Below are 16,679 nucleotides of genomic sequence, written 5' to 3' on the forward strand. Positions count from 1 at the left end.
TCTTGTGAAAAAAAAGAAAACGTATTTGTCTCGCGCGATTTTTTTGTCGAAGAGCTAATGAAGACCGGTAGAAAATCAAAAAGTTAAAAAAAAACCCGGTTTATAAGCCGAAAACGCGTGCGGAAAATAAAAAAATAAAATTCAAAAGAAGCGCCCAGAGCGTGATACGTGATGGCGGCTGAGAGCGCGGCAAGTATCGTTGCAAGGATCCTGAAGAAGCGCTCATCAACTAGTTGCTCCCCGCCACCTCGGAGCAGATCAGCCCAGGGGACGGTTTCCCAGACATCATCGTGGGCCGCAACACTCTACAAACCACTGGACCCGCCGCCAGGCCGACAGCAGAGCCCAGAAAGGAAAAACGTTCGAGGCCCACAGGTTTCTCGAAAGGAAAAACGTTTGAGGCCCACGGAAGAGGCGCAAGCCGACGAACCAACCAACTCACTCCGTCACTCGCCGTGCCGTTTCGTGTGGTCTCGCTCGCCGTCCCGTCTCGATTCTTCCTCCCCACCCGATCCCCCATCGCCCCCAGCTCAAGCCGCCCCTCTCCCCTCCCAGCCCCCCGCCGCACGCCACCCCCACCCACCACGCTCCCGCCGCCGGCGAGGCGGCCCCGCCCGATGAACACGTCGCAGTTCATGGACAAGCAGATCCTCGGCCTCGCCGCCTCCGCCGCCCCGTCCCCCTCCCTCGCGGGCGGCGGGAGCGGGGGCTCGGAGCTCCTCGATCTGATGGGCCCCGACCCCCAGGAGGAGAGCGAGGACGGCCTGCGCCGCCGCCACCACCACAGCGCCAACGGCACCGCCACCGACGTGCTGCCCAGCTACGACTTCCAGCCCATGCGCACCGCCACGGCCGCCCCCGCCGCCGCGCCGCCCTCGTGGGGTTCCCTCGACTCCAACTCCAAGGCCGCCTCGGTCTCCGCCTCCGCCTCGTCCCCATACAACCTGAAGGTATCTACTGCTACTCGTTGGATCTCTCGATCTAGCTGCGATTCATGTCCTTGCCTCAAGCAAATTACCTGATTATTCCGTGTTGCAAAGTTCACAAAGGCGCCTAGTTCGGAAGATAAATCTAGCAGTAGCTTGTAGGCAATATTGTGAATTGTGATATAGTGATATTGAATTGCTGGGCAATATGCGCCATAAGTGGATCAGCTGGGTAAAAGAAGGAACTGCATGTTGGATAGGTTCATGATACTGCTAGTTAGGTACTACTACTAAATTTTGGGTATTCTATAGCATGCGCTGGAAACGTGGCCTTGTTGTTTGGTGGCTATCAAGTTAGCACATACAAATGCTATGCATAATTGAATTTGTCGATTCCTCAAGCCATCTATAAGTTATGTTTCAATTCCATGAAACGTATCTCAGTGAATTTGTAATACATGGCATCTAATGAGCATGTGATAGCTCATAGATAGGTGCTTATTTGTCAGAAAAATGATCAGTGCGACTGAACTCCTGTGGATTTGCACATTAAGTTTTTCTTTGCATGCTGTTAGATGCCAGATTGCGTGGACAGGGGTGCATGGAAGCTTGCTATCCATGTGCCAGAGCCATGAGTTCGTCGCGAGATCTTATGGGTTTCACCTCTAGCCTACCCCAACTTGTTTGGGACTAAAGGCTTTGTTGTTATTGTTGTTGTTGCATGCTGTTAGATGCCAGATTGCCAGTACATCTGTTGTTTGAAATTTATGCCACAAGATCTTGTTTTGTTAGAAGCTACACACAAACTTGTGCTGACAAATTGCTCTTTAAATTCTTGCATACGACTGATTTAAATGTAACATATCAGATATCATGGCGATACACATTTTCCCCGGTTCTCACATTTACGACTTTATTTGTACTCTTTTGAATTACTTTGTTAAATTTGTGATTCTTGTTTGATATATTTGTTCCACTGGTTCTGTCGATTCCATGCAATGGACTTCTAATTATTATTAGTTGCGTTTGATAATAAATACCATCATTTGTCATATATAGCTTACATTTTTTTTTATGATGGAAAGAGTGCTGGTATATTGGAGAACCGTGTGCCGAAGAATGTTAATCATGAGGAAGACAGGAGTAACTTTGGACTGGTAACTATAGCAGATATTGATCGAACCATGAAGAAGTATTCTGATAACCTGTTGTATGCACTAGAAGGTGTAAGCTCAAGGCTTTCACAGCTGGAGAGTAGAACTCACCATCTTGAAAGTTCTGTTGATGAGTTCAAGCTAACAATTGGCAACTATAATGGTAGCACTGATGGAAAACTGAGGCAACTTGAGAATATGTTGAGGGAGGTATGCTTCATTTGACTCTCCTGCTCCATCCCTCTCTGAAATTTTTATGATTATACGATGGCTATGTTTGTGAAGCAATGCATATTATGTCATATTGGCATTGGTTTACTGAGCAGGAGTGATGTGCTAACTCACCACTGGTCATTTTTGACAACTGATTGCCATGCTCTACCGGGATTATGTTGGAAATTATTGTATATACCTTGTTTACGATTTATAATATACAATTACTGTCTTATTTTGAGCTCTGTAGTGAAGTACTCCTCCCGTCCCATAATATAAGATCGTTTTCAAGCTATGTTAGCTTGAGAAACGATCTTATATTGTGGGATGGAGGGAGTAGTTAACTAGACATTTATCTGTTTCGAGGCTTAAACCTATCAGTGATACACATAGATATTTGGTGGATTCTTCTTCTAGATGCATATTCACATTTAGGCTTCTGTAGTTTTTCCTCCTTCTAAGCTGGTCATTCACGTTGCATGTCATTGTTCCTTCAGATGATGCTACACATAATCACCTTTTTTTTTTGTAATTGCCACTCATGGGGTATTATTTTCCCACTAGTATTGTGCTTGCCTAGATTTATGGTTGTCTGATGGTAGAGAGAGCATCACTTAAATGCTTATGAGCAGTACCCTGTTCCTTTGTTGTTATGCTATTGGGATAACTTACATATAATTTTGTAATACTACATGCAGGTCCAAGCGGGTGTACAGATTATGCGTGACAAGCAGGAAATTGTTGAAACACAGCTTCATCTTGCAAAGCTCCAGATACCCAAAACTGAGACCCAGTCATCAGAAAATAGTGGGGTTGGACAGGCAGACTCGCGGCACCAGTCAGTTGCTCCGCAGCAGGCAGGCGTTCCGCCGCAACATCAACCCCAAACTTTTCCTGCCCTTCCTGCTCCTAACGCGCCGCCTCCACCTCCAACACTTCAAAGTCAGCCTCCAGCACAGTTCCTAGGTCATTCATCGGCTTCCTCTGTACCAGCTTTACCACAGGAACCCTACTACACACCATCTGCCCAGACAACTGAAGCTATTCATCAGCAGTATCAAGCCCCTCCAGTTCCACAGCCGCAGGCGCCTCCAGCACCACAGCAGCAGTATCAAGCCCCTCCAGTTCCACAGCCACAGGCGCCTCCAGCTCCACCACAGCAGTATCAAGCCCCTCCAGTTCCACCGGCACATGCACCTCCAGCTCCACCACAGCAGTATCAAGCCCCTCCAGTTCCACAGGCGCAGGCGCCTCCAGCTCCACCGCAACAGTATCAAACCCCGTCTCAGTTTTCTCAATATTCACAACAACCTCAGCCTACAAATGTTAACCCTTCAAGTCCACTTGCACCTCCTGCACCCCAGCAGACAGAGTATGCGCCTTCTCATAGCTATACACCAAATGTTCGCACTCCTTCAGCTTACATGCCGCCGCCAAATGAATCAGCCCCGCCTTTCTATGGACAGAATCCTAGCATGTATGAACCTCCTGCAGTCAGGCCCAACTCTGGGCCACCGCCATCCTATGGTGCCCCTGGGTATGGGCCACAGGGAGGAAGTAGCTTTTCTGAATCATATGGTTACACTGGATCTCCTTCTTACCGTGGGAATGCTGGAATGAAGCCCACACCTTTTGCTCCCTCAGGACCATCCTCTGGTGGTAGCGGCAACAGCTACGGCACCAGGCTCCCCACAGCTCGGATACTACCACAAGCAGAGCCAGTCAGTTCCAGCCCAACCGCTGCATCGGGCAACAGGGTGGCCCTTGATGATGTGGTAGAGAAGGTTGCGACGATGGGGTTCTCAAGGGAACAGGTGAGGGCAACCGTGCGGAGGCTGACCGAGAATGGGCAGAACGTCGACCTGAATGTGGTGCTCGACAAGCTGATGAATGGGTGATAAGTCAAGATGCGGCGACCACGCCGCACTACCATTTGGCACAGTTTGTGTATAATATTTAAAATGACACGTCTTGCACGCAAAATATCAGTGTTGGGGCAAGTATCAGGTTTGCTGCCCGCTCTCTCGGTCGCTCTGCTTTCTTCCATCCACAGGTGTTGTTAATGAGTGAATATATATAACATAATCTTGTTCTTTCCGTACATGTGATGATGATATACCAAAAACTCAACTATGGTTTCTTTTGTTCTGTTAATAAAAAAGACATTTAGTGTGTTTCGTAAGCTACTTTATGTGTGGATCTAGCACATACCAAAACTCAAATATGGTATAGAAACACCAATATCTGCACTCCCATTATTCAATCTGAAGGAATATATTCCCAATCACTTTTCTGCACTTTCTTCATTGATACAGTGATAGGTAAGCATGTTCAGGCCCTTTCCTATGTAGAATGTGGCATTCAAAATCATCACTGTTGTGGCTTGAATGACTTTTTTGATAATATATACTGTAGAGTACGGGGTCTGAATTTGGATTTGAAGTTCCCTCGAAATTTACAATTCTGTAGGTAGATTTCGTGATCCCCTTCGGACATTGCTACGCAGAGTTCGATCTCTGTGTCTGTGTGGACCTAGAAGAAGCTGGGTTTACGGCATGGACATGTCAGGGCATCCTATTAAGTGAAGATGGACAAAAGACTAGAAATCCAAATGCTCTTCATGTTTGTTGGCTGAAAGCTTGAAACACCTTATAAGAGCTTCTACAGCTAGACCCCGCGCATTGCCCCTTAATACTTCCAGGCGTCCGGTCAGGGGCGGGGCACATTTTTGCGACCCAGCCGGATCCCTCAAACCGGGCCTATATGTCCGGGTTGTTCGGCACCCTCATACCTAGCCCATATATGGGGTGAATATGGGAAGGTCTAGACACGTCCGTCATGTCGGACTGACGGTCAGGACCCACGCCAAAACACACAGAAGTCCATCGGTTTGACGGCATTCATCTTGCTGCTCCGGTGCCGGCCAAGGGGACAATATTTAAGCCAACGGTGAGCCTCAACCCTAGCCGTCCCCATCTCCTCCCTCACCCTTCAGTCTGCACCGCCACCATGACACCGACCGCGCTCTATTCCGCTCCGACCTTGCCGTCTGCCTGTAGCCATGGTCCGCCAAAAGATTACTTACAACACGATGCTAGGCGGACATCCAAGCGAAGATGGAGGCACAATGTGTCGCTTGCATTGTACCTGGCTTGCCTCTGGACTCTCCGGAGGAGGGGATGGAGGAGCAGGAGGTGCCGGAGCAAAGATGGAGGAGGTGGAGCCGTGGGACGTGGGACGTGCAGGAGTTTCGCCCTATTGCCAATGACCATATCCGATGACGAGTAGCTACTTTTCTATTTTTAGCTGTGTCCGTAGATGAATTTTACGTTGCACATAGTAGTATGGATACGAGGACCCGGAAATAAGACTATGGTTACAATGTCCGCCACCAGGGAATAGGGATGGCTGGTCACTCCGTACGAATACGTCCGCGGGTGTATAGTGACCTGAATTTGTGATGTGAGGTTGTAGATGCTTTAAGATTGTAGCCTTAGATGCCTAAATCGACCTTAAACATGTGGGTGGCCCGTTCGGTCACTGTCCGGTCATGAAAATGTGACTCAACCGGGCGCCTCAAACGGACCTCAAACGTCCGGTCTATTTGGCATTCCTCGTATCCGGCCCAAATATACGGCAAATATGAGGTTGCCTGAGCGCGCCCGCTACGTCAGCCCGGTCCATCCCGACCCCACTCCATCCCTACAAATATCCCTAACCCGGAAACCCTAGCTCACTCTGCTCTCGCTCCGTCTCTTCTTCTTCCCTTCGATTTCTTTGATTTGATCCATCCAACAGCTCCGGCGACCATGTCGAGCGCCGGCAGCCATTCTAACTCCGACATCGGCATTGGCGTGAAGCTCGCCCTCCGCATTGCCCTCGAGAGGTCCAAGGTGGACATGGGGGCAGTTCCGGATCGGCTCCCTCGCCTCTCCCCTACCGACACAGCAAGGACGCCGCGCTGGCTCCTTCCGGCCCGCGCGCAGCTCCGCGAGGGCTGCACAGTCCGCGCCTCCCCCATGAGGGCCCTGCCCCCGCCCCGGTTGCTGCTCCCTCGTGTGGGCAGCGTTGGGTGTTTTTGCCCGCCCAGCCAGCCCGGACGCACACGCCGGAGTCGGAGGCGATCGTCGCTCGCCACGAGCAAGGGAGAGAGACGCAACGGAGAGCTCTGTCTGCCGCCGCCTCGGGTTACCGGCGGAGCCCGACGAGGACGAGCGGCTCCTCGTGTGGGCCTACCGCCGGTCGCTTACGAAGGCAGAGATAGACGCTTGGCGACTCCGCCAGAAGAACGCCAAGGCTTTCTGGCTTGCCATCGAGCAATTCGAGTGCGAGGCCAAGGAGAAGGCGATGGAGGCGGCTCGACCGGCGATGCTCAGCGCCAGCAGGACCGGGTCGTCCAGCGCCTCAAGGGCCTTGTCATTGTCTCCTTCTCCTCCTCGTGGTCATCGGACCACGGCTCCTCGTCCGGTGAATCGGAGGATCCTCCACCAGCCGCCGCCGACTACAGCTGCGCCGGCGACCGGAAGGAAAAAGGGCCGGCGCGGAAGTGGTGAACTTCAATTTAATTTCAAATTTTAGATGTATTTTAAAGTTGTCTGTTGTTTATGTGAACTTTGATGTTCCTTTGAACATCCGTTCGTGATCTTTTGGTGAACTATCGTGCTATCCTATGTCCGATTCTATGTTTGTCGGCTGATCTACGTAGTTTGATCGACGTTGCATGGTTTAGTATGGATATAGAGATTTGAATATGAGATACACGGATATGGTCAATGCAATTTGAGGAGTGCCCGGTTGGCGCGTCTGTGGACGTTCAAGGGATCATATTTGTCCATCACAACTGTAGATGCTCTTACGGGAGTTTTTCTTAGAAGCCTCGTGGTCAACGGAAACACCGTCGCAAAGGTCTCAAATAAATTTAGGAAAATGTGAACTCTCCAGTTAAATGCTGAGTTCCGTTAAATATAAATGGACGGTTTACTACGTTCACGCTGGGCTCGGTTACCATGTGGGTCGCATCGCCGTCCTCACTGCGCATGCAGAGCAGGCACTACCGAAGCGATGCGATCGAATCCCATACACGATAAACCCAGCGTGCCCTCGATGGCTCTGCCAACTGGACCGCGACACGCACGCCACGACGCGGCGTGGCCGATCCATGCGGCGCGGGCGGCGCACGCATCGCGCTCAGGCGCCACGCCGGCACGAATGGGACGGACGGCGCTGGCGTCGGCGTCGCCCCGCCTGCTTGTTCGGCGCGCGCGCCGTGGGATCACGTGCCGTCATGTGCCCGCCATGCCATGCATTAAAAGGCCCCCCCAGCTCAATCGCGTACCGCTGTGGCTGGGGCTGGCTAGCGCCTAGGTCGTCGTCGCGTCGGCGAGTGGGCGCGGACGGGCCGATGGTCCCGATCGGATGGTGGTGGCGATGGCGATGGCGCATGATCGGGAACGCACGCGCGCAGTGAGTGCCGCTGCTCCCCCTGTACCCGTCAACAACTTGGGGACAGAAAGATAGTAGATAGATGGTCCGACTTCCTCCCTTGAATCATCGTCTATAATGCACATGCCTGCTTTCCGGTTGTCAGAGCATCTTCAACAGCCGCGCAACACGCCACACGTTAAAAATACGTTTGCGGCATGCTGATCGCGAGTTTTTGCGCGGTGAGGGGCGCTTGCTCCGGCGGTAGCTGCAAAATATAGCGCGCCCGAGCCACTCCAACAGACGTGCTAAACTGCAGCGCGCGCGAGCAGCCGGCGCTTGTCATATGTTGTATTTTTGGAGACAATGATGATTTTTCAACACCAAAACAAGACATTGCATGGTTTAAAATCACCCAAACAAGTTCATGACATAAAACTTCAAATTCATGCCCACAATATCATCCAACCAAGTTCAAAATTCGAACCAAGTTCATGACATAAAAGTTCACACAAACGAATGGCACATCACAATAATCATGCCTCGTCCTCGTCTTCATCGTCCTCTTTCTCCGATTCATCATCCTCATTCGAAGACAATTCTTCCTCCTCCTCTTCATTGTCGCGCGCCGCATCATCATGTGGAGCTCGCCAGCGCTTCGGTCGCCGCCGCGTCCGTCACACGCCCTGCAAGCTTCTTCCTCGACGGCCTAGAGGAGCCGTCCGCCGCCTTGTTCTTCTTTGCGGACACCTTGCCCTTCTTCGCCCGCGCCGCATTTGGGAGCTTCGAGAGGGGGGCATGTGGCTTCACGGCAGGCGCGGGCGCGGGCGCTGGCGCGACGCCACCCGCCGTCGAGTTCGTCCGTGGCGGCATGAAAAGGCCGCGCGCGATGCCGGTGCTTGGAGGAGCACTGGCGGTGGCGAAGCCAAAGCTCCCCGCGCTAGGGTTTGCGGCGGCGGCGGACGGGTCGCGGCTGTAGGAAGGGGTGAGAGGGGGATGCCGGCGCGTCCGTCCATCGGCCAATTCGCCGGCGGCGGAGCGGGCGGGGCAAAAGCGGCGGGGCAGAGAGGGTGCAGTGCGAGCGCTCGAGTGTGCGGCGCGCGGAAGCGGACGCAGCAAATAAACGGCGCGCGATGACGTTTCGGACCGCGCGCTGAACTCTTTATGCCGCGCACGCGGTTACTGCGCCTCCGCTGGAGCTCCCGGAGCGGTTGCGCGCGCTAAAAAACGAAAATTTCAAACGCGACGCTTATATAGCGCGGCTGTTGAAGATGCTTTTAGTGGGGTCGCTGTTTGTCTGCTCGTCATGTACCTAGCTGTAAACTCGTAACGCCGCCGAAGTTGCCGCTGCTTCTTCCCTGGCGCTGGAGGGTGACGGACGGCGAGTGGGCCGCCCTATCTCCGGTGGGCAACGGACAGGTCCATGTCACCGGCGACCAAATGCGGATTTGCTCTGGTGGTGGCACATATGCCCACTCTTGTGATCGGTGGGCGTGGTGTGGCTTCCAGTGTAAACGGATCGAGCGTACAACTAAGCGCGGACACTGAGCGATCTCAGGCAGCTAGCCGAATACGTCTGGTCTCCAGGGGAACACGACATATACCGTTCCATCGGTCACCTGGATCCGTGAAATACATGGTGTCGCAGGGATTTCGAGGCAATAGTTACGATTTGGGTATTTTGTGGAGCAAGACACATGTGGAAGATTTATGTACGGGATTCATGCAGTGAAGGTTTACCGTTTCACCCGCTGTTCTAGGCAAGGCATCTCCGATGGCGACCCTCATACTGATCGCATATGTTCGGACCGCATTGTCGTAAGCCGGAGACAATTGTGAGGGGCTTTGTAGGCGTCCGAACCACTCCCACGCCCGCTTCTAATCGCCCTAGCCCACTCAAACACCCATATGCATGCGGGCTGCCGGACATGGGGATGACAAATGGATCTGCCACGGCCGACCGTAGACTAGTGTAGTGTATTCGTGTGATGGAAACGAAGCTCCGCGCAGCCGGACATGCACATAGTTTTAGCTATTTTAGTTAAAATATGCCAAAAATGCAATGAGTTTCGTCCGGTTTATATGAAATCCGTTGTGTTTGCATGAATTTCATCCGATTTCTTGAAAAAGTGTTTGAAATATATGCGGACAACGTTGGATGGCGGCCTCCCGCATCTCTGTCCGCGGACTGGTCCCCCCTGCCCGCCGACGAATGCGGGAGGAAATTTGTGGGTCGCCGTTGAAGATGCCCTAACACCCTACTCCTACTTGTATGTTTTCTCTTTTGCGCAAGCTGAGTGATTCTAGATTATTTGTCTAGCTTGTATTCTTGAGTGAACCTATCTGGGCCTCGCGCCCTTCCCACCTTATGTATTATGATGAGAAGGTCGAGTTACAAGGGTTGTTAACAACCATGATGTAATAATAGTCGTAATGGTGGCAGTTACTGATGGAATTATCACATCGCCGTAAGAGCCGTGGCGCCAGGGGTAACGTTCGTCTTGATTGACCACGTCTTCATCCTGTCGCATAGACGTTACGGGGTCTTAGCCGGATGGGATTTGTGATGTCTAGTCGGACAGACGTTGCGTGGTCTTAGCCGGATGGGATTTGTGACGTCCAGTCAGATGGGCTTTATTGATGACAGCCCAACTGAGTAGTTCTCTTGATGAATACTAGGGTTATGGGCCCTGCTAGGCTGAATCCTTGTCATGGACCTACCCCGGGGTTCCCGTCGTCAGTAGTCCCCGAGTCAATCAAGATCTCAGGGGTGGCGCCGACTTCTTGGATTAGCAAGGTTCCCATGGGAAACCGTCTGTGATCATCATTGAGTCGCCTAAAGTGAGGTCTTGATGGACTCGAAAAGTACCTGAAAAGATTAGAGACATGCAGTTTACAATAGACTTAGTGATACCTACATTCAGCGGGGAGCTTGGCTTGTGTCTTGTGTCTTGTCAAGTAGGGTATCATAAATTCCGAGTGATCTCGAAGAACGCCTGACCTTATCCGAGTGGTTCGTTGCCAGCTTTGGACCCGAGGAGGCACGTTCCTTGGGTCTCCATCTTCGGAACTAAGTCGTCGGACTTAGGAATTTCGTTGGGGAACCAACCTGTGCCGTTGAGGATGTCGAGTCCATACTTTCCCTTGGCGTTGTCAAGCGATCTCGAACATGTAGGAGTCAGCCATCGATGCGTTTTCTCAAGGGCGGCAATTGCACGACTGAATTGATTCGGCGTGGAGCCCAGATGTTGTCGAGCTACTTGGAGGGTAGAGTGGACCCCTCGCCCGGTTCGTCAACTACGTTTCACGCCACCTAATGTAGTCAACCTTTTAGCTCAAGTGATTTTTAGGCCGCGTGGCCGGTTGATGTGTACTACACAACCTTCTTCTTATAGACGTTGTTGGGCCTCCAAGTGCAGAGGTTTGTAGGACAGTAGCAAATTTCCCTCAAGTGGATAACCTAAGGTTTATCAATCTGGGGGAGGCGTAGGATGAAGATGGTCTCTCTCAAACAACCCTGCAACCAAATAACAAAGAGTCTCTCGTGTCCCCAACACACCCATTATAATGGTAAATTGTATAGGTGCACTAGTTCGGCGAAGAGATGGTGATACAAGTGCAATATGGATGGTAGATATGGGTATTTGTAATCTGAAAATATAAAAACAGCAAGGTAACTAATGATAAAAGTGAGCACAAACGGTATTGCAATGCTTCGAAACAAGGCCTAGGGTTCATACTTTCACTAGTGCAAGTTCTCTCAACAAGGATAACATAATTAGATCATATAACAATCCCTCAACATGCAATAAAGAGTCAGTCCAAAGTCACTAATAGCGGAGAACAAACGAAGAGATTATTGTAGGGTACGAAACCACCTCAAAGTTATTCTTTCCGATCAATCCATTGGGCTATTCGTATAAGTGTCACAAACAGCCCTAGAGTTCGTAGTAAAACAACACCTTAAGACACAAATCAACCAAAACCCTAATGTCACCTAGATACTCCAATGTCACCACAAGTATCCATGGGTATGATTATACGATATGCATCACACAATCTCAGATTCATCTATTCAAACCAACACAAAGAACTTCAAAGAATGCCCCAAAGTTTCTACCGGAGAGTCAAGACGAAAACGTGTGCCAACCCCTATGCATAAGTTCACAAGGTCACTGAACCCGCAAGTTGATCACCAAAACATACATCAAGTAGATCACGTGAATATCCCATTGTCAACACAGATAAGCACATGCAATACATACATCAAGTGTTCTCAAATCCTTAGAGACTCAATCCGATAAGATAACTTCAAAGGGAAAACTCAACCCATTACAAGAGAGTAGAGGGGGAGAAACACCATAAGATCCAACTATAATAGCAAAGCTCGCGATACATCAAGATCGTGCCGAATCAAGAACAAGAGAGAGAGAGAGATCAAACACATAGCTACTGGTACATACCCTCAGCCCCGAGGGTGAACTACTCCCCCCTCGTCATGGAGAGCGCCGGGATGATGAAGATGGCCACCGGTGATGATTCCCCCCTCCGGCAGGGTGCCCGAACAGGGTCCCGATTGTTTTTTGGTGGCTACAAAGGCTTGCGGCGGCGGAACTCCCAATCTAGGTTATTTTCTGGAGGTTTCTGTATTTGTAGGAATTTTTGGCGTAGGTCTCACGTTAGGGGGGTCTCTGAGTCGTCCACGAGATAGGGGGACGCGCCCAGGGGGGTAGGGCGCGCCCTCACCCTCGTGGACGGCTCGGGACTCTTCTGGCCCAACTCTTTTACTCCGGGGGCTTCTTTTGGTCCATAAAAAATCATCAAAAATTGGCACGTCAATTGGACTCCGTTTGGTATTCTTTTTCTGTAAAACTCAAAAACAAGGAAAAAACAGAAATAGGCACTGGGCTCTAGGTTAATAGGTTAGTCCCAAAAATCATATAAAATAGCATATAAATGCATACAAAACATCCTAGATGGATAATATAATAGCATGGAACAATAAAAAGTTATAGATACGCTGGAGATGTATCAAGCATCCCCAAGCTTAACTCCTGCTCGTCCTCGAGTAGGTAAATGATAAAAACAAATTTTTTGATGTGGAATGGTACCTAACATAATTTTCAATGTAATTTTCCTTATTGTGGCATGCATGTTCAGATCCGAAAGATCCAAGACAAAAGTTTAATATTGACATAAAAACAATAATACTTCAAGCATACTAACCAAGCAATTATGTCCTCTCAAAATAACATGCCAAAGCAAGCTATCCCTACAAAATCATATAGTCTAGCTATGCTCTATCTTCATCACACAAAATATTTAAATCATGCACAACCCCGATGACAAGCCAAGCAATTGTTTCATACTTTTGATGTTCTCAAACTTTTCCAATCTTCACGCAATACATGAGCGTGAGCCATGGACATAGCACTATAGGTGGAATAGAATGGTGGTTGTGGAGAAGACAAAAAGGGAGAAGATAGTCTCACATCAACTAGGCGTATCAACGGGCTATGAAGTTGCCCATCAATTGATATCAATGTGAGTGAGTAGGGATTGCCATGCAACGGATGCACTAGAGGTATAAGTGTATGAAAGCTCAAAAAGAAACTAAGTGGGTGTGCATCCAACTCGCTTGCTCATGAAGACCTAGGGCATTTTAAGGCAGCCCATCATTGGAATATACAAGCTAAGTTCTATAATGAAAAATTCCCACTAGTATATGAAAGTGACAACATAGGAGACTCTCTATCATGAAGATTATGGTGCTACTTTGAAGCACAAGTGTGGAAAAAGGATAGTAGCATTGCCCTTCTCTCTTTTTCTCTCATTTTTTTTGTTTTTTTGGGCCTTCTCTTTTTTATGGCCTCTTTTTTCTCTTTTTTTATTTTTCGTCCGGAATCTCATCCCGACTTGTGGGGGAGTCATAGTCTCCATCAGCCTTTCCTCACATGGCAATGCTCTAATAATGATGACCATCACACTTTTATTTACTTACAACTCAAGAATTATAATTCGATACTTAGAACAAAATATGACTCTATATGAATGCCTCCGGCGGTGTACCGGGATGTGCAATGAATCAAGAGTGACATGTATGAAAGAATTATGAAGGTGGCTTTGCCACAAATACGATGTCAACTACATGATCATGCAAAGCAATATGACAATGATGAAGCGTGTCATAATAAACGGAACGGTGGAAAGTTGCATGGCAATATATCTCGGAATGTCTATGGAAATGCCATAATAGGTAGGTATGGTGGGTGTATGGTACCGGCGAAAGTTGCGTGGTACTAGAGAGGCTAGCAATGGTGGAAGGGTGAGAGTGCGTATAATCCATGGACTCAACATTAGTCATAAAAAACTCACATACTTATTGCAAAAATCTGTTAGATATCGAAACGAAGTACTACGCGCATGCTCCTAGGGGGATAGATTGGTAGGAAAATACCATCACTCGTCCCCGACCGCCACTCATAAGGAAGACAATCAAAAAATAAATCATGCTCCGACTTCATCACATAACGGTTCACCATATGTGCATGCTACGGGAATCACAAACTGTAAACAAGTATCTCTCAAATTCACAACTACTCCACTAGCATGACTCTAATATCACCATCTTCATATCTCAAAACAATCATAAAGAATCAAACTTCTCATAGTGTTCAATGCACTTTATATGAAAGTTTTTATTATATCCCTCTTGGATGCCTATCATATTAGGACTAAATTTATAAACAAAGCAAATTACCATGCTGTTTAAGACTCTCAAAATAATATAAGTGAAGCATGAGAGTTCATCAATTTCTTCAAAATAAAACCACCGTCGTGCTTTAAAAGATATAAGTGAAGCGCTAGAGCAAATGACAAACTACTCTAAAAGATATAAGTGAAGATCAATGAGTAGTTGAATAATTATGTAACTATGTGAAGACTCTCTAACATTTAAGAATTTAAGATCTTTGGGATATTATTCAAACAGAAAGCAAAAGAAAATAAAATAAATTGACGCTCCAAGAAAAACACATATCATGTGGTGAATAAAAATATAGCTCCAAGTAAAGTTTCCGATAGACAAAGACGAAAGAGGGGATGCCATCCGGGGCATCCCCAAGCTTAGGCTCTTGATTGTCCTTGAATATTACCTTGGGATGCCTTGGGCATCCCCAAGATTAGGCTCTTGCCACTCCTTATTCCATAGTCCATCGAATCTTTACCCAAAACTTGAAAACTTCACAACACAAAACTTAACAGAAAACTCGTAAGCTCCGTTGGTATAAGAAAATAAATCACCACTTAGGTACTGTTGTGAACTCATTCTTTATTTGTATTGGTGTAATATCTACTGTATTCCAACTTCTCTATGGTTCATACCCTCCAATACTACTCATAGATTCATCAAAATAAGCAAACAACACATAGAAAACAGAATCTGTCAAAAACAGAACAGTCTGTAGTAATCTGTAACTCCCGAATACTTATGTAACTCCAAAATTCTGAAATAAATTGGTGGACCTGAGGAATTTGTCTATTAATCTTCTTCAAAAAGAATCAACTTAAAATCACTCTTCTGTAAAAAAATGATAGCTAATCTCGTGAGCGCAAAGTTTTTGTTTTTTACAGCAAGATCACATTAACTTTCACCCAAGTCTTCCCAAAGGTTCTACTTGGCACAAGCACTGATTAAAACATAAAACCACATCTAACCAGAGGCTAGATATATTATTTATTACTAAACAGGAGCAAAAGGCAAAGAACAAAAATAAAATTGGGTTGCCTCCCAACAAGAGCTAACGTTTAACGCCCCTAGCTACGCATGATGATTTCAATGATGCTCACATAAAAGATAAGAATTGAAACATAAAGAGAGCATCATGAAGAATAAGACTAGCACATTTAAGTCTAACCCACTTCCTATGCATAGAGATTATGTGAGCAAACAATTTATGGGAACAAGAATCAACTAGCATAGGAAAGCAAAACAAGCATAACTTCAAGATTTTAAGCGCATAGAGAGGAAACTTGATATTATTGCAATTCCTACAAGCATATATTCCTCCCTCATAATAATTTTCAGTAACATCATGAATGAATTCAACAATATAACCATCACATAAAGCATTCTTTTCATGATCTCCAAGCATATAATTTTTATTACTCTCCACATAAGCAAATTTCTTCTCATGAATAGTAGTGGGAGCAAACTCAACAAAATAACTATCATGTGAGGCATAATCCAATTGAAAATTCAAAGCATGCTGACAAGTTTCATGGTTATCATTATTCTTTATAGCATACATGTCATCAAAATAATCATCATAGATAGCAACTTTGTTCTCATAATCAATTAGAACCTCTTCCGAAATAGTGGATTCATCACTAAATAAAGTCATGACCTCTCGAAATCCACTTTCATAATTATCACAATAAGATTCAACACCCTCCAAAATAGTGGGATCATTACTTCCTAAAGTTGACACTCTTCCAAACCCACTTTCATCAATATAATCATCATAAATAGGAGGCATGCTATCATCATAATAAATTTGCTCATCAAAACTTGGGGGGACAAAAAAATCATCTTCGTCAAACATAGCATCCCCAAGCTTGTGGATTTGCATATCATTAGCATCATGGATATTCAAGGAATTCGTACTAACAACATTGCAATCATGCTCATCATTCAAATATTTAGTGCCAAACATTTTAATGCATTATTCTTCTAACACTTGAGCACAATTTTCCTTTCCATCATTTTCACGAAAGATATTTAAAAGATGAAGCATATGAGGCACCCTTAATTCCATTTTTTGTAGTTTTCTTTTATAAACTGAACTAGTGATAAAACAAGAAACTAAAAGATTTGATTGCAATATCTAAAGATATACCTTCAAGCGCTCACCTCCCGGGCAACAGCGCCAAAAAAGAGCTTAGTTGATGGGGTGTTAGTGCCGCT

At 47.3% G+C, this 16,679-nt stretch overlaps 1 protein-coding gene across 1 annotated transcript; it reads left to right on the forward strand.

Moving 5' to 3' along the window:
• The first annotated feature begins 472 nt into the window (after window positions 1-472).
• On the forward strand, window positions 473-4,479 carry LOC109739238 (uncharacterized). The gene is made up of 3 exons (XM_020298326.3): window positions 473-950; window positions 2,012-2,290; window positions 2,992-4,479. The coding sequence occupies exons 1-3, from the start codon at window positions 618-620 to the stop codon at window positions 4,189-4,191; spliced, it is 1,812 nt and encodes a 603-aa protein (XP_020153915.3). The 5' UTR covers window positions 473-617; the 3' UTR covers window positions 4,192-4,479.
• The last annotated feature ends 12,200 nt before the right edge of the window (window positions 4,480-16,679 follow it).

The sequence above is a fragment of the Aegilops tauschii genome, chromosome 3 (assembly GCF_002575655.3).
Source record: "Aegilops tauschii subsp. strangulata cultivar AL8/78 chromosome 3, Aet v6.0, whole genome shotgun sequence".
In the NCBI taxonomy this organism is placed as follows: Eukaryota; Viridiplantae; Streptophyta; class Magnoliopsida; order Poales; family Poaceae; genus Aegilops; species Aegilops tauschii.

Bases quoted from the DNA above. Each gene is read 5' to 3' on its own strand.
- LOC109739238 (XM_020298326.3), top strand. From the start codon at position 618: ATGAACACGTCGCAGTTCATGGACAAGCAGATCCTCGGCCTCGCCGCC. The intron at 951-2,011 runs GTATCTACTGCT...TATGATGGAAAG, and splicing joins CGTCCCCATACAACCTGAAG to AGTGCTGGTATATTGGAGAA. The intron at 2,291-2,991 runs GTATGCTTCATT...TACTACATGCAG, and splicing joins TTGAGAATATGTTGAGGGAG to GTCCAAGCGGGTGTACAGAT.